Source organism: Lacerta agilis, chromosome 7 (assembly GCF_009819535.1).
Source record: "Lacerta agilis isolate rLacAgi1 chromosome 7, rLacAgi1.pri, whole genome shotgun sequence".
NCBI lineage: Eukaryota > Metazoa > Chordata > Lepidosauria > Squamata > Lacertidae > Lacerta > Lacerta agilis.
Window position 1 is genome coordinate 30094099 of NC_046318.1, and position 27373 is coordinate 30121471.

The 27373-nt window shown below is 43.2% G+C and overlaps 1 protein-coding gene across 1 annotated transcript; it reads right to left on the reverse strand.

Annotated features, from left to right (window-relative positions):
- Positions 1-319: 319 nt before the first annotated feature.
- KIAA0319 (KIAA0319 ortholog) lies at positions 320-25470 on the reverse strand. Its single transcript, XM_033154708.1, has 19 exons — positions 25369-25470; positions 19816-20555; positions 18733-18925; positions 16572-16669; positions 14852-14939; positions 13588-13680; positions 13351-13483; positions 11645-11873; positions 10240-10363; positions 9316-9448; positions 8328-8476; positions 7563-7714; positions 6939-7077; positions 5633-5792; positions 3537-3679; positions 3296-3418; positions 3076-3166; positions 1828-1919; positions 320-903 (listed from the first exon to the last, which is right to left on the reverse strand). The coding sequence occupies exons 1-19, from the start codon at positions 25421-25423 to the stop codon at positions 725-727; spliced, it is 3114 nt and encodes a 1037-aa protein (XP_033010599.1). The 5' UTR covers positions 25424-25470; the 3' UTR covers positions 320-724.
- Between the last annotated feature and the right edge of the window lie 1903 nt (positions 25471-27373).

Consider the following 27373-nt stretch of genomic DNA (forward strand, 5'->3'; position numbering starts at 1 on the left):
CCAAATTAGTGGCACATGGCATGTGCCACCAATTTCTCCCAAGTGTGGCATCCACTCACAGGAAGGAGGTAGCACCAGGCTTTAAATTTCACTCAGATCTTTCCTTTCTTCCAGCAACTTGGGCTTGCCAGACAGGAAGCCTGCCATCCAAATACTAACGTAATTTACTGCAGTTAGGCTACTTCAGACAACACCTTGGGTCCTTTGAAAAAATGATTTCAACTCCACTGCCTTACCAAAGCAGATGTCACAAAAAACCCTTTTCATCAACCCTCTTATTTGTTAAACTAAAAGTGACTGGAAGGAGATGGAGGCTATAGCCGCACACTGCTTTTCTTTTTAATGACTCAAGGTACATTTGCATACTGGTGTGTCTTTGTATAGATGCATAGCCATTGTTTTCTAAAGGAAACAACAATATAAGGTAGCTTTCATATGTGCTCCTTGTAATGTAACAGTCTTGAGCAATAACCTTTTATATGGAAACGATCTCCAACCATTTTTAGACTTAAAAACCCTTTCACCTAACCCATGTGGCGAGTTAAAATATGTTATTGGTTAAAGAAATGAAGGGGAAAGTCCACCATGCCCATTTCCTTTTCTACTATGCTGGAAGTTTATCATCCCGTCTCCCACCAGTATAGTTTGGGAGGGTGGAGGAGGAGGAGGAGCAGCATAGCCTTAGCACATCAGATTAACGTGTCCTTCCACTCAGGCTCTTCATTTATCTGTTCTTTGAGCTGTAGCTGAAGCAGACCCCATTCTTCATGGAACCGTTCATGGCATTCCTTGGGTTCTCTCTTTCAACCTTCTCTCTGCTGAAGATGGTGTCCTGGTCACTGTCAAACTCTGACTCTGAAACCATCAGGCTGGAATTGTGTTCTGTGCTTCTGTGCTTTATACCTGAGATGGGGAGAAGACGGGAAGCAGAAGATTCTTTGCAACGTCTGTTTACTATCTGATCTCCATTATCTCATCCGCAGCGTCAAATTCAGGAAGTAATGTTACATCTTACTACCATAAACCATCACCCAGAGCCACACCACCACAAGCAATCCAACATGGAGCACTAGCTCTTCCTAAAGAGGAATACTTTCCATGCAATGCTCCAGGTGACATGTAAATAAGCCTATTCACATCACTTCTAGAGTCTGGTGCTCCTTCTGTTATGATCCAGTACAGGAGTGGGGATGCTACTCAACTAAATAATTGGACTAGCACAAGGGACTTTCTCCCACACGTGCCCTGTACTGTTCCCAAATCTACTCCAGAGGGTTGAGGAAACTCTCAGAACAGTTTTAGAGAGGGGAGCGTTCTGTTGCACTGATAAATCCTTGCACTGATTGAATCAGTGACTTAGTACTACCACACATATGCCCAGTGAGCCCATCATCAAGGAACACAACTGCCTGTCTTTGGGACACAAGCAGTAGCTGCCATTCACCTCTGATGAGCTTGTTGATGGCAATATTTATTGGCCTGAATCACAACCAGTACAGACCAACCTCAGTTGCAGCAGAATCCAAACAAAAGGAAACAGCATGCTTTTGTTGTAGAAAGGTGGGGCAGAAATAATTGAAAATAAAGACATGATGATTTTTTTGGTTCCTTGGCAGGGAAATGCAAGTGCTATTGCAACTTGGGAGATTTAACATGGCCGGGACCTTTTTGTTGACAGCCCGCTCCATCAGATGCTATCCTGCCTTAAAATGTGAAAGCGCCAGATGCACGCGAAAGAAAAGTCTGTATTAATAGCACAAGAAACACAAAGTCACATACAAATTGTAGCAGAGGTTGGAAGACATGAAAAAGGGGGAAGAAACATACCGTATTTAGGCCTGAGCTCCATTCTCTCCTGATCATCTATATTATCCAAAATTGTGTATTTTGTTTTCTTTCTTATTTTAGTCCTCTTTCTGCTAAAAGATGAAATATTCCACTTAAAGCTGGGAAACCAAGTACCCATTCCCCCCCCCCCCCGGTGATATTTCCTTAGGAACAACCCCAACCACAAAGGATATACATTATGTAAACCATGGATGAAATACTAGGCCTCATAAGTCTTCCTAGGCCATACCCACTCCCCAGCTATACCCCACTCCAGGACACACCCCTCACCATTTTATTTTATTTTTTGGTACCCTGCTTGAGTGTTTATGCCTGACTAGAATATTTCCTTGAACTCTGATCCTGCTTCTTGTTCACCTGGATAGAGAATAGAGAGGGATGTGTGAGTGTGTGGAAACAGAAAACATGGACCTTTGTTGCTCAGCCCATTTCTGCTTCTTGCCTACCCACCTCTGCCATGTTCCCACCTTCCCTCAGAAGGTTGACTGGAAGGGAACATGACCCTTACGCTGAAAGGGTTCCCCACCCCTGGTGCGTGCCTTCTCATTTCAGCATCATTCATGCTGTCATACTTCAACAGTGTAGCCACCCACAGGCGTGACCCCTTGGTGGAGCTCCACGTGGAGAAGCCAGTTTACAAGCAAGCAAAACCAAAGAAGAAGAAGAGTTTGGATTTGATATCCCGCTTTATCACTCCCCGAAGGAGTCTCAAAGTGGCTAACATTCTCTTTTCCCTTCCTCCCCCATAACAAACACTCTGTGAGGTGAGTGGGGCTGAGAGACTTCAAAGAAGTGTGACTAGCCCAAGGTCACCCAGCAGCTGTATGTGAAGGAGTGGAGACACGAACCCGGTTCCCCAGATTACGAGTCTACCGCTCTTAACCACTACACCACACTGGCTCTCATTATACAGGCATGGACATAGTTGAAAAACTGTTTTTGACCTGTACAGGTGGTTATTCACACATATAGTTAATTACATGGGAGCTGTGTTCACACCATTGTGCTACGGACAGCCACATATCTCTTGTGGTTGCCTCACCTTAGATTAACTGGACACCCCTTAATTCCCATTAGCCACTTGCCAAACTCACAGGGTGGTTAAAGGGCAAATGTTCTCCCAAACCTATCAGTAGATGCTTCTGAGTAAAAACGAGGCTTCTAATCTATTTTGGTGACTGTAGAACTAAGGGATGTTCGTATCGAGCTTCATTAGAAATCATTTACCTTTTGCAACAGCAGATGCAGAGCCAAACGAACCCCGCCATCAGCACAATCAAAATGAAAGCTGATGCCGTTACATAAAGTATACTCCACTCTAGAAGGCGGAAGTAGAAAGATCAAAGTTATTAGAGGGACCATTAATGCACTTGTGCATTCAATATGCCAACATCACACTGTTCAGCGTCCCTGCCTAAAATACTTCATCCGTTTCCTCTCAACTCACCGCAATTACTCTCTCCGCTGTTAAGATACCTCTGTATCAAATTTTCCATCCACATCTGATAGCAAATGCAGCGCTTCGTGATAGGGTCACAATGTCCGTGTCCGGAGCACTTTAAGAGGCAACCTATAGCAGCAAAAACCCATCAATTATTATTATTATTATTATTATTATTATTATTATTATTATTATTATTACATTGGGCTTTGGTATTGTTCTGCAGCATAATGCGAATACTACATACCAGCCGTGTCAACGCGAAGCACTTTAAAAAGCAAGAAGTCCGGCTTCTCCTTCAAGAGCTGCAAGCGTAGCATCTGTGCAACATCTGCTGCCTTCATCACTTTAAAAGGATGGCCATTCTGAACATAGAACACAACAGCTGTGCTGAAGAGAGGATGTATATATTGTAAATAACCAGACTATAGCATTCAAATGGGCTGGCTTTTCAATTTAAGAAACATTCTCACAGTCAGGCTGTTTGATTTGGCCTTTGCATAAGCCCTATTCCGGGATTCGGTTCACTCATGCAATGGCAGTCACAAGGACAAATGGTGCTGCCAAGCCCTGCCTACTGCAACCCAGTGCCTTCTCCGTTTTTACAGCCCTCCATGTGCTCAAGGGCAAACTTCTGAAGCAGAGACTCCTGCACACAGGCTCCCCATGCAAGTCAGACCCTGATTGTGCTACAGGGAGAGATGGTCGGTGATTTTAATTTTATTTATCAATTGGAAACGCAAACATCGGCTGCCGTCCTTAGCTGTTTGAAATTACACGTGATTTGAACAGGCCATAACACAGCATGCATCTTCTACAAAGTGGGCAACCTTCTCAAGTTTTAGCTACAGAACAATGCTGTTTACATATTCCAAAGCATTCACACATGTTAATTTTTTAAAAAATAATAATAATAATAACACAAAAACATCCCTGCTGGATGAGGCCAAAGACCATCTAGTCCAGCATCCTGTTCTCACAGTGACCTATCGACCTATTATCTTGACTTAGTAAACTTTAAGGGCAAATATGGTTTGCTCGGTGTTAGATTAAGGTCATGAGTCGCGAGGGATGACAGAGAATTGAAGTGAAAACAAAAACAAGAATGGGAATTGCCAGTGTTTGCTTAGTCCCATTTCTGGAATAGAAATCAATACAGCAAATACAGTCAGTATTCACTGTTGTTGCTTTCAGTGTGCAAACAATACGTAACTGAGACATCCCTCCACCCTTTGCGTTGTGTTTCCTGTGCGCTGAAATGAATGGGGTGGAATAATTTTATTTCGTAAAATTTATACAGTGGTACCTCTGGTTACGAACGGGATCCATTCTGGAGCCCTGTTTGTAACCTGAAAGGTCCGCATCCTGAAGCGCTGCATCTGCGCATGCACGTGACGCGATTCGGCGCTTCTGCATATGACGTCATTTTGCACGTCTGCGCATGCGCAAACCGCCAAACCCGGAAGTAACCCGTTCCGGTACTTCCGGGTTTGGCGCATTCGTAACCCGTGACGAACGCAACACACAGCATTCGTAACACAAGGTTCGACTGTACACCACTTGACTGGGGGGGGGGAGCCCTCAAAGCAGTTTACAAAAAGATAAAACAGTAAAATCGAGAACAACTCACAACCATACTTGAAAGCAAACAGAAGCTAAAATACTGAAACAGATGCAAATTACCTCAACTTTCTGACTAGCCTTGTCTAAACAAGAATGACTTTAGCAAGCGCCGAAAACAGTGCAGTGAAAGAGCCTGCTTGGTCTCAGTAGGCAGGGGGATCCAAAGTGCAGGTGTTGCCACGCTAAAACAATCAAGTTCTTGCAACTTGATTGTTGCAAGCATTATGTAGCATCTGCAGTAGTGCATATTCCACCAATCGAAGCGGTCAAGTGGGCACATGTGGGGAAAGGCAGTCTTGTAGGCAAGCTGGTCTTTAGTTGTTAAGGGCTTTATAAGCTAATAGTGGCACCTTGAACGTGGCCCATTAGCAAACCAGCAGCCAGTGCAGATCTCTGAGCACTCCTGTCAGCAATTGTGCTGCAGCATTCCCAGTGAAGTTACTTTCACAACGTAACAATAGCATAACTTACAGTATGTAATTACAGTGAGTTGAATAGCATTGTTTTTGGCAGAAGATGAACTGCAGTGGAACGGACAGTGCTCCATGTGAAAAATACACAGTGGAATAGAAAATTATACCTTCTCACATCCCTGCTAGTTGCTCATGTCAGCGAGTCAGCCCAAATTTTTTATACCTGCTCTACATATTGCTTGCCATTGAAACGAAGCTTACTGGTCTGTAGTATTTTGGGTTATATCTATTTTTGGTATCTCTGTACCTGATATCAGAATAAGCGTGTATCTTCTGAACTTTAATATCAGAATCCAAGACGTTCAGAAGCATTGCTAGCTGTCGCACAAGCGTGTCTTTCTGTTGTTCAGTCAGCTGGCCAACTCCAACTTGCAAGATCAGTTCCACAAGTCCATTTTTCTTAGGATCTGTGAATGCAAAAATAACGCTTTTCATTTGGAGCATGGCAAATATTGCCTTGACGTGTGGAGGTCAGGTTTCAAAATTAATATTTACTACAAATTCCAGTCGGCAATGACAAACAGGGAACATGCAGGTTCCAAGCAGATATTTATCATGTGCTGAATACAAAGTTATATTCTCAAACGCAACACATGAATTTCAGAGGGAACTATGGTATTCCCCATCTCCCTCCAATTTGTCATCCACGCCATCAGAAAATGCAGGTGGATTAATTTATAAAGGTTAGCAAAATTTAGCAGCTAAGCAGAAGAGTAGAAAGGAAATGGAGTATAAAAAACCCAGAAAACAGGGGAACAGCAAGATAATAAAATGAAAGGCACCATGACTATCCAAATCTGTATTTGCAAGTATGTGTGAACACAACATGAAAAGTTATCCATGTTATTGCTTATGGAATCTGAGGCCACTTTTTATTAGGTTTGCTGAGCAGGCAAAACAAGGAAGGTCTCCATGAGGCCGGGCTTACATTTACATTGTACTTCTCTTTTCTACCTGCACACTATTAGCATGTCAGGATGCACCTTAATTAAAAGCATCTAACCAGCAAATAGAAGCTTTCGTCCAGCCACAACATAGGGTAGAATTTGGCTCAAAACGATGGCCACCTCAACAGGGTCCTTTATTGCATTACCATACAGGCCATGTATGCTCTCGTGAAGAAAACATGGTGGTAAGGATCAGGGAGCCAAGGAAGCACTGAAAAGTATGCCAGCTATGGCAATGAGAGGAGGAAACAAAGTGGGACAGGTTTGAAGGCCTTGATTTGATCTATATGCTGCCTATAGAGCTACCTCTTGCAAAGTGGGTTTCAAGCAGTATCGTCACTCCACCCATGACTGGAGATTCCAGGAAATGAATCAAGACTTCTGAAAGGACTGTACTTCATATCTGCTTTAGGCCCCTGCCTTGAACTGTAATGGAATCAAACCACAACAACTTTTTAGCATCAATGGGAAATTTGCCACTGAGCTACCGAGCCAAGGTTTCACATATGGGTGGGTCGCCTGGCCTGACAAGACCTTTGCTGTACGCTGCTTATAGGAGAAGAGGACAGATCTGGAAGGGACAACGTGCTATAAATGTCCTCATACCAGGCCGCACTTCTACAGTAGCCATGTCGATGTCTGACTCTCCTTTGTCATCGGTGACTTTCAAGTGAAAAGAATAGCTCCCTTCTACGAGATTGGTCAGCTGCAGGATGGCCTCGTGATCTGAGCCATGTATCACATCCTGCAAAAGGAAAAGTCAACGCTCCTTCAGATTAATATTTACTCAAGTGCAAGATAAAATTTGCCCAAGATTTTACAACTACCCACCACAAACTGGCCTAGAACAGCCATGTTAATAAAGTAAGGTCAGGGGTTGGGAGCCTGTGGCCTTTCATGTGTTGTTAGACTGCAGCTCCTACCATCTATGAGCATTGGTTGCGACGGCTAGGGATGATTGGCGGTGGAGTCCGCCAACATCCCCCCCACCCTTCCTACAGCCAGAGTGCATCTTCAAACCCATGGGTTTGGTTTCTTCTACTCCTATTTTAAGACTGCAAAACTGAGACTCGGATCAACTTGCCCAAGGCTGCTCCATGCAAGTCCAATTTGGATCCAATGGACCATACTGTTAGATGGCAGCAATACAAACAAAGAGTACAGTGTTTGGATTTGGATTTTAAAAAAAATACATTCAATCCGGCTTCATTAAATTATTAAAATACTTACCCCAGCTGCTGGGCTCTGGCCATCCCGAATCCAGAGGTAAGACACAATCCCTTGGTCATCAGTAGATTGCGAACCATCCAAAGCAATGGAGTTATTGGGCAGAACGAGGATGTGCTTGCCCCCTGCACGAGCCTGGGGTGGGCGGTTGCTTTCTAAACAACAAAATTGTAAGAGAGGAAGAGCTTTGTTTTGAAGAGTTGAGTAGGAAATAAAAGAATAGGAATGGATATAATAATAGTAATAGTAATAGTAATAATAATTCATTATTTATACCCCACTCATCCGGCTGGGTTTCCCCAGCCACTCTGGGTGGCTCCCAACAGATTAAAAACAGAATAAAACAGAATAAAACATTAAAAACTTCCCTAAACAGGGCTGCCTTCAGGTGTCTTCTAAAAGTCAGATAGTTATTTATTTCCTTGACATCTGATGGGAGGGCATTCCAAAGGGCAGGTGCCACCACCCAGAAGGCCGCCCTCTGCCTGGTATAGTATCCCAAATGCGTTGCTCAGATGAAGAAGACTTTCAGAACTTGGCAGGGTTCAAAATCCACACTGAAATACAGTAATCATTCACCAAAATACTTGGTTGCTTTTCTGATGTTTTAATATTTTTCATAGGACTATATTGTTAAATTAATGGAACTGCTTTATGTTGTCTTCAAATGCTCTATTTCTTGTTGTGAGCTGCTTTGCACCCAACTTCCTTGTTGGGAGAGGAGCCTATAAACCTCAAATCAAATGTGAATGGGGCAGTAAGCCTTACCCTCCTTAACAGTCACAGAGATTGTGGCGGTGCTGCTTAGTCCTTGGCTGTCTTGGACGGTCAGTCTGAAATGGTAGGTGCCAACTTGCAGGCCTGTGACAGTTGCAACTGCGCTATCAGTGTCTTCTATTTGCACAGAGGTTGGCCCACTGCAACAGAGCAAAAAAGAAGAAGGAAGAGGAAGGCATAACCCAGGAACCAGATTCAACTCACAGTTTAAACAAAAAGTGCTATTTTAGTAAATGGAGCAAGTTCTAGGGGTGGCGGCATAAACATTTCTGAAGCTTCAAGAGAATACTTCTTCATGCTGGATAAGAGAGCCAACAGCAACTTTCCACACTAGCTATTGAAACTGGTGAGAAATGCAAATCATTCGGCTTCTTCGGGTTAGCTCGTCAAACGGGTTTAAACAGTGTCAACATTCTATCTGTAGCAGGTAGAATTTGGCATTTTACTTCTTTAAACTGATATTCACTTGAAGGCCTGAAATTCACTTGCAAGCATCCTTGCAAACTTACATAATGGATGGCGGTTTTAAAAAGGCCAAGGCTTGCAGGTTTTTCAAATTCAGCCAGAAACTTTACCTAAGAGGCCTCAAAACTCAGTTCAGAAATCTGAGTGGCTTTGAGATATCTGTGATATGTACAGGGATGCCTCTGAGATCAAATGGCAATCCCTGAGAAAAGTACATTCATCTTCAACTGCATTATGAAAGTTCTCGTTAGTCTACCACATTTTTCCTCTGGCTATGTGAATGTAGCAAAAATAGTGGACAATTATTAGCATATTACCAAAAAAAAAAAAACAGTATTTGGCATGAACAATATTGATGCATATAAACTTAGGACTTTGTATGGTTCATACAGAAACTAGCAATTGGCCTAAATGGCTCCAATCCACCCCAAGCTTTTCAAGTTCCTTCTGTGTAACATGGTAGGAGACACTAGTTTGGCCCCACCAGATACATTCCTCCACTCTTACAAAATACCTGATATTCTCCCAGTGGTAGTAAACAATGCCTAAGTCATCAGTGCTCATGCTTCCATCAAGAACAGTGCTCTGGACAGGGAATGTCAACTCCTTATCTGGCCCAGCCACGGCTGTTGGGGGGCTATTCTTTTCTGTAGCAAAACAAAGCAAAAATTGCTCAAAATTCAGTCTGTGTTTTCTAGTCTGTAACTGACAAGGGTTATCCTCTCCCCCAAGCATTAAAGGGCTATTGTATTAACGGTACCAGGAGTGACTTGGAATATCACTTAATCCACCTCTCGTCCTGTGTCCTGGATGAGAAAGCAATGCAAAGAGCATGCATAAGTATCAAGCTTGCCCTCTCCTAGTAAACAGAGGATCTCTCACAGTAATCTGCTGTGAGCAGTACTAGAGGGTTCAAGTTCTATTTCACACCAAGGACAGAAATTGGCCTGGCAGCCATGTGTTCCAGGAGAGACAAGCAACCTCTTCTTGGTGGCCCAGAAAAGCAGTCGCAAGGCTCAATCCTTTCATCTGCCATGCCACTACTTGGAAGCAACCTTTGACGGCAAAGCTTCAGCGTTATGGGTTTTCCATGGGTTACTCAATGAGATATGAATCAGCAACAGCAATACTTGGGCAACGTATTGCAGATGTTGAATGCCAGTATAATCTAGGTTTAACCTAAAAAAAAATCATGCTAACTGACAAAGCACTTCAGCCCTATAGAGTGGGTGGGGCATTTGTGCATTCAGCCCCTGTTATTGCCTGGCCTCTGTGCTCAGCACATTCCTAAATAATGGAATGGCAGGCAAGCAGTCTTTCCGCCTTCTCCACTTCCACTTACTATTAAAGGTCAGATTTAGATTTGTTAGCTCGTGTACATAGAGGTTTAACAGTCGGCCAGATGAAGTCAAATACAGTATACTATAAATCTGCCTACCAGGCCGGACAATCACCGTGACTTCGGCTGTAGACTGCTGTTCAGCAGAATCAGTAACAGTCAGCTGAAATGTGTATTCGCCTTCTTGCATTGACGATAACTGAAGGTAGGGACTCCTCACCCCCTGGGTAATGAGGTGCGGGAGGAAAATCAGGAAATAATGAGGCAGATGTTAATAGTACCAAAGCTTTCTATTATCGTAACGTTTCATTATACCAGTGGTTTTCAACCAGTGTGCTGTGGCACCCTGGGGTGCCTTGAATGATGGTTGGGGTGCCGCACGCAACCCTGGCCTCTATCCCTCTTTCCTTCCCTCCCTCCTCTGATGCTCTCTTGCGTCTCTACTTCCTAAAGGCTTCTGCAGCTGTTTGTTGCAATGGCCCTGGCTACAAGCTTCCCAGGCAAATGGTGCCTCTGGGGCTAGCCAGGGGGTGATTCCCAGGCCCCTGTGGGGCAGTATGAGGAGGCAACTCTCTTTGAGGTAGGAGGGCAGCTCATAGACCAGAGGCGGCAGCTGTGGCTGCCCAGAGGACTCCCAAGGAGATGGGAGAAGAGAGGAGGTTGAGGGAACACTCCACAAGGGAGGGTGTCCAAAAAAGAGTGAGAGGCTGCCAGCTCTGCAAGCAAGGGGTGACATAACTGGGCTCCTGAGCCCCACAGGGGTGCCACAGAAAGAATGTAGTTGGTCAAGTGAGCCGTGGACCCAAAAAGGTTGAAAACCTCTGCATTATACAATATCAGATTAGTTACTTTTTCTCTGCAGTTCTACAAATATTTCACAACCACCTGAATAGGCCTACAATATTCTGAAAACTCTGAATGCTCTGATTCAACATCTATCACATTAAGTGTGATCACCATGTCCAAAACTCACTATTGCTCCTTTGCAATTGGTTTGCTTAAACACAGAGGGTTTAATCCAGACTTGGTTGCAGTAGTCCCACAGGAATGACTAATTTTTAAGTCCCATGCAATATTTTACGGCAGGCCCCCCCAAACTCGGCCCTCCAGCTGTTTTGGGACTACAATTCCCATCATCCCTAGCTAACAGGACAAGTGGTAGTCCCAAAACAGCTGGAGGGCTGAGTTTGGGGGTGCCTGTTTTACAGGGTCCACTCGAAGTATGGTGTCTGGGTGTCTTCCTAACCAGGGCGAAAAAAGAAGAGACTTAAGTATTTCAAGGTAACGTTTAGGGTGGTTTTTAATGTTTGATGTTTTATTGTGTTTTTAATATTCTGTTGGGAGCCAACTACTATTTCCTGCACAATACAAAGTGCAACACAATCACCAGGCTTTTTCGCCTGTTTTCACCAAGCACCACAAAACTCCTGATCTGAAAGCTATTGGATTCAGGGTGGGTGGGGAGTGGAATATTATTAAATGAGGCAAGACAATCTCCATTTACCTGCATTGCTACCACTTTGCCTCGACTTTTCGGGCTCAGGGACCACTCATAGCTGACTATTTCATAATCATCACTGCTCTGATTTCCATTCACTGTGACAGAGTTTCTGGGCAAACTGATTTCCTGATTTGGCCCTGCATTGGCAACAGGAGGGAAATCCGCTTTTTTATGGACTCTCAGCGAGGCTACTGTAGAGTTAGTTGCTCCACTGGAGTCCATTACTGTTAACCTAAAGAAGAAGAGAAAAGATATGTGAGTAATTAATGATCTTGAATGTGTGCTTTCTCCCATTCTCAAAATTCAACTGCACTGATTTCTTCTACCTCAGGAGTGCAGAATCCAGAGACCATGGACCTAATTAGGTCCATCTAGGGTGGCCATACATCTGGAATTTCATTCATAGCTGGAATACATCATTCGATAGCAGTGTCCGGGTGGAAATTGATGAAATATCCAGGGAAATCCAGATGTATGGCAACCCATGTTCCAAAGTCTAGATTTTGGCGAATTTCCTTAAAAATAGCTCAAGAACTTCTTCTTTTGGGGGGGCTCAACAACTTTGCCAAAAAAGGCCAACAACTATTGTGTTCGGATTTTCACTTTTTGAAATATGACAACCCTAAGTCCATCAGGCCTTTGAGATTGGCCTGCCAGGTATTGGAGGCGAACCACACCCACCTTTTCCATGTCTGAGGTAATATATGATGTCAGGCATAGGAAAGGTCCATGGGATCAGGACAATGGCCCATTTAGGACAGCTTCCTGTTCTCACAGTGGCTGAACAGTAGTTGCCTGTAGGAAACCAACAAGCAGGATTCAAGCACAACAAGAACAAGACTCTCCCTTCCTGTGGTTTCCAGCAACTGGTATTCAGAACCAGTCATCATGGCTAGTAGCCATTAATAGTCCTCCATGAATTTGTCCAATCCTCTTGCTGCCCGCTGTGGAAGCAGGTTCCACAGTTTAAACACAGACTGTGCGAAGAAGTACTTTCCTTCAATCTGCCCTGAAATCTTCCAATATTCAGCTTTGTTGGGTGTCCACAAGTTTTAGGGTCACGAGAAGGGGGAGAAGTAACTTCTCTCTTTCCACTTTCTCCTCCGTGTCATGCATAACCTGATGGACTTCTATCTTGTTACCTTTTGTTTCCTCTAAACTAAAAAGTCTCGAATGCTGCAACCTTTCCTCGTAGGGGGGTGTCACACCACCCCCTTGATCATTATGGCTCAGGACTGGAATACCTCAAGGACCGACTCTCCCCATAGGAACCAACTCAGACCCTGTGATCATCCTCTGAGGCCCTTCTTCGTTTGCCTCCTCCACAAGAGGGTGGCAACCCAAGAACAGGCCTTTTCTGCGGTGGCTCCCCGTTTGTGGAATGCTCTCCCCAGGGAGGCTCGCCTGGTACCTTCATTAATGGGTCAGACCAAAACTTTTCTCAGCCTTTGGCTGATTAACATTCTATGGCCTTTTAAATATATTTGTGGGAGGGGGATTATTGGTTTGTTCTTTTTTATTATCATGCATTTTGTGTTCTTGTTTTCCATTTTTATGTTGTGAACCACCCTGTGACCTTCAGATGAAGGGCATTATACTAACTAACTAACTTAAACAAATAATTTTGGTTGCCTTTTCCTCTGACTTGTCTATCTCCAAGTTGTTGTCTGAGGAGCCAAATGCAAAAGGCAAAAATGTAGGCCTCTCACCTGAAAGTGTAATTGCCAGGCACGAGGTTAGACAGATGTAAAACTGGTGTATCAGCTGATGCCTTCTTTTCTCTAGGGGGACCTTCAATTTCTTCCCAGTGGTAACTGGCTATTTCAGTATCATCAGTACTTTCTGTGTTGGAAGGGAAATGCCGCGGAATCATAAATTAATAAGCTGTTATCCCTGCGAGCAATTCTAATTACACTGCAAAGCAACAGTTGCTGCCTGGTACTTACGATTCCCATCAATGAAAGCAGAAGTTGTAGGGAAAGAAATTTCCTGTGCTTTTGGAGATACGATAGCAACAGGCGGCTGATTTATTCTGACAGCTGCGGGAAGAGGGGAAACAGAACCCATTGCTTAATTAAATAAGGCCATCCTGCACGACTCAATCAGCCTGAGATAGTTTTGTGCTTATTCCACAACCAAAAAGCATTCACTAGTTGCGGAACAAGATTAAACAGTTAATATGTAAGCAGTAGGTTAAAAAAAGAAAGAAAGGTTTTAAGTGATAACCAATAGAAAAATTGATCCTTGTACAGTGAGGGGGGGAAGTATTTGATCCGTTTGCCCTCTGACAAAGAAATGACCAGTCCATACTGTAATTTTAATGGTAGAATAACAACAGGAAAACCCCCAGAAACCCAAACTGGATAAATTGTGCCTGGCTTGCGGTTACAGGGGACAACCAAAAAAACAAACCCCAAATCCTAGGCTTCTTAAATTCTTAAGCTGGAAAAGACCAGAGTTCAATTCCCCCAATTCAGCCAGGAAGATGACTGGGTGGGCCTTGGGCCATTCTCAGTCCCCTAGCCTAACTCTACCTCGCAGGGTTGTTGTGACTAATGATCAAATGAGGACAAGGAGAACCAGGTATGGCACCACAAACTCCTTGGGAGGAAATGTGGGATAAACATGGAATAAGAAATAAATATTTCAATATCCCATTTTGTTGGATATGTGAAGTACACCACAACAGAGGCTTACATACATCTGTACCTCATCGTATTTTATAATAAATGGGTCCAAAATGAAGAGAGGGAGATGGGTGCAGAAACCAAAAGGCCCATGCAAGCAGGCAAGTAATACCCAGTGCTCAACACAAAACTATTTGCATGGGCAACCTAAGTCCCCTTTCCACCTTCTTGCCCCAAAATGTTGTACTGTAGATCCTGAACATGCAGCAAGAAGAGGGGAGGGGAGACACTAACATGGAATGTGCAAATCATGTGCTCATCTGGGGTAACTGCCCCCCCCCAAAATAAAACCAGAAGAGCAGGAAATTACAAGGCTGGATGCACTTGAATATTTACCACCCTGTGGTTCCCTCTAAAGGCAAAGCAGGAATGTTACACAAATGTGATATAAAAACGTAAAACTTTTGCAGCTGTTCACTCTCTGATGAAATTCAGAACTGATTAAAAGTACCATTCATCAAACTGGCATGCAGGTATGGCGAGAGGAGGATATTAGTTTTAACTGTCTGAAAAACTGATTTACCTGGTTGGACAGTGACATTGACAAATCCTTCTCCAAATGCATTTTCAGCAGAAACAGTCACTTTGAAGACATAGGCACCTACTGGCAGCTGTAACAGAGGTTTTTTTTAATGTATCTCCGATTACACATAGGACTTCACATGGCATAATATAACAAAAAATGCAAGGCGTTTGAGTGTGCATTAAACCCAGAGCTTAATTATCATCATGAAGAAGCATCTCTGCTACCACCCAGAATGACTTAGGGGTGGTGGGGAGCAACTCAGAAGATTGCAGCTGTGCCTTCCAGAAGGCTGAAAAAGGGAAATGTAACATATATATATATATATATATATATATATATATATATATATACACACACACACACACACACACACACACACACACGCACACACACATATATACAGGTAGCACTGGATATGAGCTGAGTAGAAACAAGAACGTCTTGCAGAGAGTGGAAGCGCATCCAGTAAGATAGTCTACTATGTTCCTGAACTGCCTACATATAAGAGTTGCTCAGGCAACAGGGTTTAGTGAGCAGGAAGAGGCTGGGGCAGAGAGCAGTCCAGAATCAGAAGCAGGAGAGAAGGAATGCCGGGAGACAGGGACGAGGCAGGCTGATGAAGAAGCCAGGGGATCTCCCCCTTCTGCTGTGACCAGCTCCTCTCCCTCCTAATCTTCCAGAACATGCAGAGAAATGAAGAGGGCAGAGAAAAGAGAGACAAGGGGAAGGAACCAGGGAAGGAGCCTTAGCAGTGTGAAGATGGGGACCTTTGGCCCTTGCAACTGCCACATTGGTGCAAGACCTAATAGGAAGAGTTGCTGGGATCACTAGGCCTGCACTGTTTTGGTTTCTTTGAATAAAGAATTAACTTCATGGGCACCAGGTATTTTATTACTGAATAATAATAATAATAATAATTATTATTATTTATTTATTTATTTATTTATTTATTTATTTATTTATTTATACCCCATCCATCTGGCTGGGTTCCCCAGTGACTCTGGGCGGCTTTCAACCAAATATTAAAAACAATACAGCACCAAGCATAAAAAACTTCCCTAAACAGGGCCACCTTCAGTTGTCTTTTAAAAGTAAAATACTAGTTGCTTATTGCCTTGACATCTGCTGGGAGGGCATTCCACAGGGCAGGCGCCACTACCGAGAAGGCCCTCTGCCTGGTTCTCTGTAACCTCACTTCTCGCAGCGAGGGAACTGCCAGAAGGCCCTCGGTGCTGGACCTCAGTGTCCAGGCTGGACGATGGGGGTGGAAACGCTCCTTCAGGTATACAGGACCGAGGTTGTTTAGGGCTTTAAAGGTCAGCGCCAACACTTTGAATTGTGCTCGGAAACATACTGGGAGCCAATGAAGATCTTTCAGGACCAGGGTTATGTGGTCTCGGCGGCCACTCCCAGTCACCAGTGTAGCTGCCGCATCCTGACCTACTCCTGACTCTGGCTCCTGACACCAGGGCTAGAACAACACCAAGTTCTTAGGTGCCAACAGGTATATTTTCAGGAATCTCACTTGGTGCCAGCCACCAGGAGCACCACCCTAATCTGGAGAGAAATAGGCCCATTGACAACGGCAACTTGTAACTGACATGACTGCTTTACAGCAAAGCATCTCTAAAGCTATTACCCACAATAGCTGAGTGTGCATTTTGCCACACCCTCTGGTAAATACGAGTCAAGTCTCCCTAAGTGGCAGCTCACTTACTTGAGAAAGTTTCAGCGTTGGCGTGTGCTTGCCCTCCATTTCACCATTGTAACCATCAGGGTGACTCATCGAGCTCCACTCATAGCTATAGGATGATTCTGAAAAGGAGGAAGCAGCACAGCAACTGGTTATGGTTCTTCTTTGGGAGAGAGACCTGATCCTAGCTCTGGTGTTCGCTGAGCTTTCATGGGGTGGAGAAATGTAAGACCCCTCTGCCTTCCACCACTTAAGGTATAAGCAGAACATTTTACAGTGGTTGTCTGCTCACACGATTCATTTTCCCTTCTACTTGGAAGGGTAGAAATTGCATGAGCAAGTCCTCTGCACAAATGAACATCAGCATGGGGTGCAGGGAAACGAAGAAAAGAAATGGCAATCCTACATCATGTGAAGAATGCATTAGTATCTGAACTGGGGCCCAATTATGGAAGAATTGTGGTGCATGCATGATCACTGGCAACTGTCCCTATTTCCTAAAAATTGAACTAGCCAAATTGATCAACAAGTGAAGTTTTTATACATAACCAGTATGAATGGCCACACTGCATAAGCCAGCTAACTATGTGTGAATTACTGGAATTTCTTACTTTTATACCGTGTGATAATCTAACTTTTCCCATCAGTTTGAAATGACTTTGACTCTGAAAAATCTTATATCCTTACTTCCCTCATTTGTTCTCCTTGAGCTTACATAAAGCTATTAGACTTTATTCACCTTTTTTACAACAAAAAGTTGGTGCCAAACACAAAGTTTATACTCAACCTTAGTTATGCCAGCCAATTACGCTTATGCAGATTTCCCTGTTTTGCATACATTTACTGACTTTGCACATTTAATATCTGAATAATTTAGAATCTTACAAGAGAATAATTGGCCCAGCTTAAACAAAGCAAGCGAACCATTGCTTGAGTTCACATGCATGTACCAGCCCTTCATTTACAAGAGGAAGAAGTTTCACTTTGCAACAAACTATAGTTTTCATTTTCCAATGAATGTGGGAGGAAACTGGTTTGGGCAAACCATAGTTTATTCAGATTTTTGTCAGATAGTCTCTACATGGTTTCTAGCATAAGACAAGCAACTTTTCTCCTCCATCCCACTTGCATCAAGAACTCACCTGAAAGGAATGGCGTAACTACAAATGCATGCAATTCAACGTTGTTTTTTGGTAAGGTTACTTGTAGATCATCTCCAGCCGACACTAGGAGTTCCTTTACTGCATATAAATTTTTTAAAAAGTTATTTTAAAACAATGTATTGAGGAAAACGTGGCAAAAAAATTCTATTGCTGAAACAGCTGGGATAGCTCAGACGGCAAAGCGTACAATTGCAACTCTACAATTCTTTGATTCTAAGCATATTAATAATAATGGGTTGGGACAGTTATTTTCTCATCAAGACTTGATGAATCTTCCCTCTGAAGCTGAAACTTAATAATAATAATAATAATAATAATAATAATGCATATTTTTCATGAAGCATTAAGCAGATAGTTTATTCAGCATGAGGATTTCACCCTGCTTTAAAATATTCTTCTCTTCCTCACCACATGCAAGCAGCTACGTAGTTATTTACAAGCCTGATTCAAGCAGCAGTTTGAGAAGTTAGTATTTCTAATTTCAGTGCAGTCCTAGATACATCCACTCAGAAGTACCATATTTTTCCATGTATAAGACTATGCTTTTTTCTTGGAAAATTAAGCTTAAAAAGTGGGGTCGTCTTATACATGGATAGTGGTGAGGTTGGACGGGTGATTGGTAGCTGCCATGAGCTGCAGATTGTCAGCGGCGTTTTGGCAGGTGATTGGTTGTTGTGTCAAGTTCCGCAGGATATTGGCTGCTGCGGCAATTGGGTGGGCGATTGGCATTTGCTGTCGATGAGTGATCAGACGATTGGTCGCTTCGTTGATGTGCGTGTGATCGGCTGTGTTGGTCCCGCGGGTGAGGGATTTTCTGCACACACACCCCAAAAAAGTTCAACAGGCCTGGGCAATTTCCCCCCATTTTCTCAATTTGGGGTCCCAAAAAAGAGGGGGCATCACATACATGGGGGCGTATTAAACATGGAAAAGTATGGTAACTCCTATTGAATTCAGTGGGGTTTACTCCCAGATAAATGCAAGTAGGATTGCAGCCTTATTCTCAAAAGAATTTACATTACCATCTTTGGTGGCAGAAGTGGTAACCAATACTTGATCTGTGGCAGTAGCTTGGGTGAAAACAGCACCGGTGGGGAGGGATGTGGCATCATCCTGCATAAGATTTCGCAGGTCTGATGTCTGAGTTTGTGACGCGGTGGTGGAGAGAAACCCCAGGGTGTCTGATGATGAAGGATTATGGGAAGTTGTTAGAACCTACAAGATGAATTGCAGGAATATATAATTATTGTGAATATTTCCCCTCTCACTTTATGACACACATTGTAAACACTGTATTGGAAGTAAAAGTGCAAAATTACGTTACAGCTAGAATCAATCACATTTACCGGGGACATATGGGATGAGAAACATTGTACATTCCCAAGTCCCAGAATCAAATATTTAAGTACCTGGGCAAGTAGATGACTGGGATTTTTCCAGCTCTGCTATGAAAACTGAACAAAACAAAAAAAAACAGGATGGGACCACTGGAAATAAAGAAACGCACACCCATGCAAATTCTGCAAAAGAATTCCATCTACAAGCAGTGAAAGCAGTACACCACTAGGCACCCTCATTGCTATATAGGAGACCAACAGTAACGTGAGATATGATAGTACACAAAGCAAAATGCTTATTAAATGCAGGCAACAGAAATTTACTGTCCTTCCGTACAACTAGCACAATGAAATCTCATTTGTCAGAGTAGCCCAAAAAATATGCAACGCAAGTGGGAAGAAAGCAAGTGTATTTAAATTAATCTAGGCTTTCCTAAATTAATCTAGGATTAATCAGCACTGCTCTAGGCTTTTCATTTTTCACAAACAACAAGGACTTCTGCTAATTTTCTGCATTAACTATGGGCTGATTCTTAAAATCAACTCCCGGTTACATGAGCAATTTAACTGCTCCAAACAAAGATTAGGCCAAAATTCCACCAGCAGCGCAAGTCTTTATCAATTTTATTCCATCTTAACAGGCACGGGTTCCCACCAAAGAATCCGGGGGGGGGGGAAGTAGTTTGGTGTCAAACCAAACTGTCTTTTATTTGCAGATTTCTATGTTACTCCACTGCCATTTCAAAAAATAAAATACTGGTAACATACCTCTTCCTGCCAGGTGCTGTTGGCTTCATCAGGTGGTTGAAAACCTAATTCATTTGCAGATTTCTCCATCATGTCCAACATGATCCCTGGCAACTCTCCGGGACGTTCGGTGACAGGATTTCCCTCGGATTCATTTACACCTGTAGGAGTCTCCAAACGACCTCTCTCCTCTTCATTTCTGACCAGGTCAAAATGTTTGTCTCCATCACTGAGCCCTGAAGAATTGAAGCCATTCTCAGTTGCCAACAACAAACTCCAGTCAGCATAGTTCACATCTTCCTTCTCTTCAGGCTTGAGGCTCAACCGAAAGGGGTTCGGCTCCGTATCTCCATATTCATCTTGGTAGTCTGGGCTCTCCTCTCGACTGAGGAAGGACAGCTCCTTCAGGCTGCTGACTTCGTCTGATGGGTTGCCCTTGGCACGGAGGACCTTTGGTGGCACCTGCCCATACCCCAGCGGTGCAGAGGGCCTCTGGGGAGGCCTTAGCACAAAAGTCAAAGAGGACCTCACCTTCTCCATCTTCTTGGGCTCACAGTTTCCTTTGTGTTGGCAGCTGACTATGTAGCAGTGCCGTTCAAACATCCAGGACAAGTCGCAGTCAGAAAGATCACAACAGGCTGCTGTGCAGTCTGACACTGACACAGCATGGGGGACCCGCATAATCTTCATCATTTCTAAATTAGGAGATATTATTGCATCCGAATACTTGGCGCCTTCTCTGCACTGTTCGCAGAAACACCCTGAAATGATAGGTACTCATATGACAAGAGAGCAGGAGCCCTGAACAGCCCTTCCCCTTACAATGCATTCTCATATTATTATTATTATTATTATTATTATTATTATTATTATTATTTATTTAAAAAGATTCATTAATTTATATTGATTTAATGTAGCTTAGCGAGTAGTCACTTTATCAACAAGGAATCACTTGAATCGTCACTTGAATCATTAAAAACTCAATTAAAAGTAACAAGAATCAGATCCCTTCTTTGAATGCACCTTCTTTCCAAACTAGCCTAAGAAAAGGGGGGAAATAAATCACAGCTCTTGCCAAGCAGACAGCAAAAGATGGTTTTCCAACTAGAGCCTGAAGACGGGGAATTCTGCTCCCCCTATTTTTGGAAGTGACATATCACTGCATCCATCTCACTTACCGGTATTTTGGAGAGAGGTACAATGAAAGGTCTTTTTGTCTTTTTTAAGCTGCCACTGAAATAGGGGTAGCACACAAAGAAGCTTACTAGGCAATGCAGCCTGCTGAGTCACTGAAAAAGAGAGCATCTTGTTTGCAGGGAATCAGGGTTAGGCCATCTGTCAGGAATGCTTTGATGGTGTTTCCTGCTTGGCAGGGGGTTGGACTGGATGGCCCTTGTGGTCTCTTCCAACTCTATGATTCTACAAGGCAAAGAGCCATCCTCTGCTTTAAGCAAACTATTTCTGGGATCCTGCTGAAGAACCAAGTCAGACAGTACACAAATGACTAATTAACAGTAAATGATGTGGGGGTGGTGTTTTAAGACCTTGATTCCCCCCCCCCAGTCCCCCCCCAATTATTCTTTGTCAGTTATTATTTTTGCTGCTGAGCTCTTCCTCAGAATCAAGTCGCATAAGGCGTCTCAAGCCCTGCCAAAATGCACCTACAGCATGTTATGTTGCAATCCCATGCCACATGGGCATGAAGGAACTCGATGAAACAACCACACAGATGGGGCCCATTGGACGGTCCTTTCCAGCCAATCACTGCTAACATTCCCAGCCAGGTGAGGATTATGAGGGGACAGACTCTCACAATTGGCCTTGCAGGTGTGATTGTTTTCATTCACACACACACACAAAACCCCACCCCTGTCACCAGCAGAGAGGTGGATTTCACTCTCTTCATCATGGGCACAGTGAGGGGGAACTGCCCCCCTTAGATCAAGTACAACAATAGAAATACTTAACTAACTGACCAATCACATCGGTTCTGCCCCCCCCTAACGAAAGTCCTGCCCCTCCCCAAAGTCCTGCCCCCTCCAACAAAAATCCTGGCTATGCCCATGCTGCTCATGCATGCATGCAGATGGGACAGTAGTTCAAACTGAAAACAGTGGTAGTCTGAAGTGAGTGGATGGATAATGCAAAGGATAAAGATACAAAACTGTATGAATAAGGACTATAAGGAATCAGGGAGCTGAGCACTGTACAAGCCACTTTAGCATATCATCTCTGACTCCGCTATATTCTTGGGAGGGACAGCATAAGTTTAACTGTATGAACAACATGGTGTAAACTGGCTTGCAGAAATGGTGGTGTAATCTGTGTACAACTTATATGTTTGCTGGTCATTTGCAAGCCGAAACTCATGCTGTCAAATTCACTTATCCTAAAATATTATTATTATTATTATTATTATTATTATTATTATTATTATTAAAAGTTCTCCACCTCCTAGCTATGTTCATCACATTAGTTTCTTAATGGTGAATGTAACAAGAGACCTGTCAAATCAGACTAAAGATCCATCTAGCCCATCATCCTGCCTCCAATAGCGGGTAGTCAAGCAAACGGGGCACCTCTAATATCCCGGTCTTAAAATAAAAACATAATGGCAAAAGCCATGATTTTTTACACAGTCACTTTAATTTCACTGTCAGTGAGTCAGCAGAACATCTGACACAGGCTTCGCCCTTTTCAATATGTGTGCAGCAAGTGAACAGATATCTATTAAAAAGTGTCTTCCACCGAATCTTTTTGAGCCATGTACAAGTGGCCTCTCTATCAAAAATACGCATTGGGCTTGGCTCTGTTACTATGAACTTAAATGCATCTATCTAGGTCTCAGCTGTAATTACCTTTAAATGACAGTTTTCTAGGCCTTGTGGGTGGAGACAACTGGATGAAAGCAAGGTGCCAGAAACAGGACACATGCACCAGTTTATTCCCTTAACAACAATGTGAGTCAAATTGGCTTCAGCTTTACAGATGGTATGGAAAGCATGGACAATCTGTTCAATATTATTTATCTAAGGTATTTATATCTTGCCCTATCACCAAATGGCCTCAAGGTGTCCTACACTAGAAAAAATAAAAAAACCAATTTTAGAAAACAAGAAAAAACCAGTATAGAAGACACATGACAAACAAAAGCAACAGGGCAAGCCAACCATGTCTACTCAAAAGTGAACCCTACTGAATTCAGTAAAGCTTACCCAGAGGTAAGCATGTAATAGGATTGCAGCTAAAGCGAAGGCGTCAGAAAAATTCTCACAGTGCAATGGCAGCGTTCTGTAGCTTTGCTGAAATTTTAAATCTATACCTTCCTGTGCCTTTATTTCAGTGGCCAAGGCTGAAATTCTTTGCACACTTCATGGTGCAAGCCCCAATAAACTCAGCAAGGTTTACTTCTGACTAGGTGCGTATAGAATTGCATTGTCAAGCTACATTATTTGGTCCGTGAAGTTGCAGCAACTATATAAATGCGAAATGACAGCCTTTCTAACACAAGTGTAAGAAACAAATTTCATGGAGCCCAGGGAATGGTCTAGGACTAATTGATGGTGGAAAATTGCTGATGATCACTGACGTAGATGACAGAGTATTGGAAATAAGACACATAAATTGTAAATAAAATAAATGGATTACTGAATGGAGGCAGAAAACTAAAGAACACTTTAACTGAGCATTCACGACATCAACATTGCAAGTCTAGTTAGCAGCTCCCAGAGTATGAGAGGTGTTGGAATGGTTCACAGGCCCACAATCACAAAGGAAAATGTCAGCAACAAACTAAAGATTTCAGTGTGTCTCCAGGGGTGAAGTTAACAGCACCGAAGTGATTCCCCGGGGCACAAGCCTGGGAAATGTGTATGGAGGCCCTGGGCTGCCCAGACGACAAGCCCTGCTGAAGTGGGCCAAAGGGAAAGCAAAGCAACCTGCTTGACACTAGCTTGGCTGCAGGAGTTGTCGGGAGGAGGTACAAGACACCATCCAACAGTCTTAAGGACTCCACTCTGGATTTGTGTAGGGTTTACTCCTTAGCGTTTTCTTCTCCCAAAGATATCCTGCAAAGCAGTGGAGGTTTAGGATCAGAGTTTTCTCTTTCCTACATGGGCTACCTTCCCTCTACAGCACATGCAATAGCTGCCTTCCTGGCCGTTGGACCCACTATTGGTCTCGTCCACTCAATCCACAGGAGCCCGTCTTTGAATGCAGGGGAAGTCCCTAACTCACTGAGGGTTTCAGACCCATTGGCTACCGTCACCTGGTTTACCCTACCAGCTGGAGCCATTCCTAGGGTGTGACCACTGTCCCATACTGACAGCCTCTAGGAGCCACTGGAACAAAATGCGTACCCCATAAGAGGTGCTATCCCTCCCCTAACACCCCATACTCCCAATGTATGAACAAACAAACAAACATTTAACCCTAAACCACTTACTCATAGAATCGTACAATTGTAGATCAGTTTGAACTAGCCACAATTATCACCCACAGATTTATACTTCTGGGGTCGGTGAGAGAAGAATTTTTAAACTAAATCCTGAAAAAGGCTTAACTAACTCTGGCAACATTTGAAAATCTTTCACCAAGCAAAAGTCAGAAATTCATCCAAGGCCCCAGGGTTAAGCTATATGTGGTTTTAAGCTCCTGTACATAATAGATAGGATTTAATTCTATCTCTGGGTTACTTTCATGTTATTGATGTGCCCAGCCACCTCCTCCTCTGAAACATGGCAAGCCTGTGCAGGGAGGGGAGGGGGAAATCATTTGCTTCAGGAAGAGTAGAGCACTGTTTCTAGGTGGAGATTTAGCAGTTGAGGGAAGGCAAGATGAGAGCAAGGAAAATAACGACTCAAATAAAAATAAAGCTCCGAAAAAGGGAGAACCTCAACGGCATTCTGCACAAATGGCCTGTAAAGGGATTAGAAGAAATAGAAATTCAGGCGGCTTAGTGTTTACAATGATAGCATTCACACATCGTGGTAAACCAAAGTTAATGGTTTCCTCTGAACGTTTCAATCCTCCTCACAAGTGAGTGAGTAGAAAACCACAACCCTTGACTTAATGCTGTGTCTGAACCACGGAGTCATGGGTTGTTTGGCCACAAACGAGCCATGATGTGAAGCAAAGATTTGTTCTTATTAATTTATTCATTTCATAAAATTTAAATAATGCTTCATTGTACAAAGAAATCTCCAAGCGGTTTTCTTCGCTTACCAAATGTTTGTTGGGAGCAAAACAAGCAATGACCCTTGGTTCAGACCATGGTTTACTGTGATATATGGACTGAACTGCTCAAGCAACTGTGACCTGTCTATAATGTTCGGTGCACATCCATTTAGACTCTCCAGCTGGTGCTAAGACACTAAGATACTTCTATCACTTCTATCACAATCTTTATTACATAAGCCATTTGGGAGTCTTTTGCAAGTCAGAAATTATTTTGAGGTTCTGTGCACAGTGGAGAACCTGGGTTGTGTGCAGACCTTTATTCTCTCTCCTGGCCTCAAAAGCAAAATAATGGTTTATTATATTTATACAGCATGAGTACGAAGAGTCTTGCCCTACCTGGTAGAACTCCCAAGAGTAAGCACAGGGCTCCTAGTTCTAATGCAAGAGCCATTCTTCCTTAAACAGGAAATATCAACCTCAGTTTCAGGTAGCAATTTGAAGACTTTTCATTAAAAAAAAACCAACTTCATTTCTGCCAATTCTGTCCAATATCCAGCTGGAAGCCTGCAAGGGAGCAAAGAGGGGAGGAGGTTGTGATGAACATTAATTAGCAAGCAAATAATAGTGTGCAAACATTACCTCATTGCAGTGACGAAAGACAGAAAAGGCTAGGAAAAACTGCTGCCTGACCATGGTTTACTATGAACTGACAACTCCCACTCTCTTCCTCCCCTGTTGGGAATGAGAGAAAGAAACCAGGGAGCCATAATTAACTTAGCTTGATGCAGCATCCAAATCTGGGATCTTACTTTAGTTGCTCCCTATCCAGGGGAAGATGGACAATTTGGGCAAATGGAGCACTGCCACACCAACCTCATTCTGTCCTCAGCCAACCCCCAACCCCCCCCCCACATCCCTAGCTTCTTAACATTAATTCAGGAGTAGAACTGTCTGCCATCTTCCTCCTCCTCCTTAGTGACACCGTTGCCCTTGCAGAACGCAGCAGGGAGGAGGTTGTGTAGAATCTGAGTATTAGCTGGCTACAACTGTCGTTTGCTCTGGCGCCACCTACTGCTGGGCTCCCTTCCTTCCGTCCTACCAGCCACCACTGTTCCTATCAAGCCAAGATTTGTAAGACTAACAACAACAACAACAACAACAACAACAACTTCCTACCATGGTTTAAGGTTGGCTGACAATACTGGTTGGTTAAAGAGAAACCCCATGATTTCAGGTTCAGAACCATGGGAAGCCAACTTGGTTTGTTTCTTTTGAAGAAGCGTGCCGCTCTTTCGGAATAAATCATGATAAAGCCAGCTTATCGTGATGTGCAAGCACGACGACAGAAGGCACAGCTAGCAAATAATCCTGATAGCTTTTATTTTGGGGAGGGGGGTAATAACAGCCATCAAGCCACTCAACTAAATGCTGATAAGATATGCACCAAATTCTCAGTTGCTAAATAACTGGGAGTGGGGGGGGGGGAGATGCTTCATTTAAAAGGTCATTTTGCAACTGACTAATTAAGCAAATTTGACAGCTGCCTAGTTAAATGTCTGCGTTAACAATTGCTGAAGTTGCCTTGAATAGTGAGGGAGCTCTAAAGACGAGAGGTTTTGAAAGGTTATACAGTTTCAAGAACCAATCATGCTAGCAGCCAATGAGCAGTGTAATTGCTCCGGCAAGATATTAAAAATGCCATTATTAAAAGGAAATTTATGCTATATTGTGACACACGAGGTCAATAGAAATAGACCTGGTTTGAAATAACCTACGCTTCTGAAGCCATCCAGTTTTAAATGCCTTTCCAAGGGTATCTCAATCTGTGTAGTAACGGACAGCTGATCAAAGGTCAGACACCATTAATAGGAACCCCAAGACACAAAAATTGCCAAAATCCATTGGCAGCACTTTTATTTATTTGAATGTTTGTGTTATGCCCCGTTTCGGAGTTGACTCCATATTTGATACACACTTAGCAAGAAGTTCCAAGTGTGGAGAAATAGTAAAATCCCATCTTAACTCATTGTTTCTGAGGACAACAGGAACCAGTCTTTTCCATATTTACAAAAGCTACATTAGTGAAAACCTAAGCTGGTTGCTTATTTCCTGATAAAAGTCCATGTATTTTTCTTACGGGTGTGTGTGTGTGTGAAAGCAACTTGAAATTGCCAAGCCACGAAGATAATTCTCTCTTAATGACCGCGCTACGCATGTCTCTTCTTCAGAAAAGCACTTAACAGTTGTCGATATGAAATAGCCAGCGCTTATAACGCTACTCCTGGGGTTTAAAGATCTCTGTATTCAGGGAAAGCTTAATTACCCCTTAATTGCATTGATCTAAAGGAGATTTATGCTTATTTCACCCTAAGCAATGCTGGACCACAACAAAATCTAGACC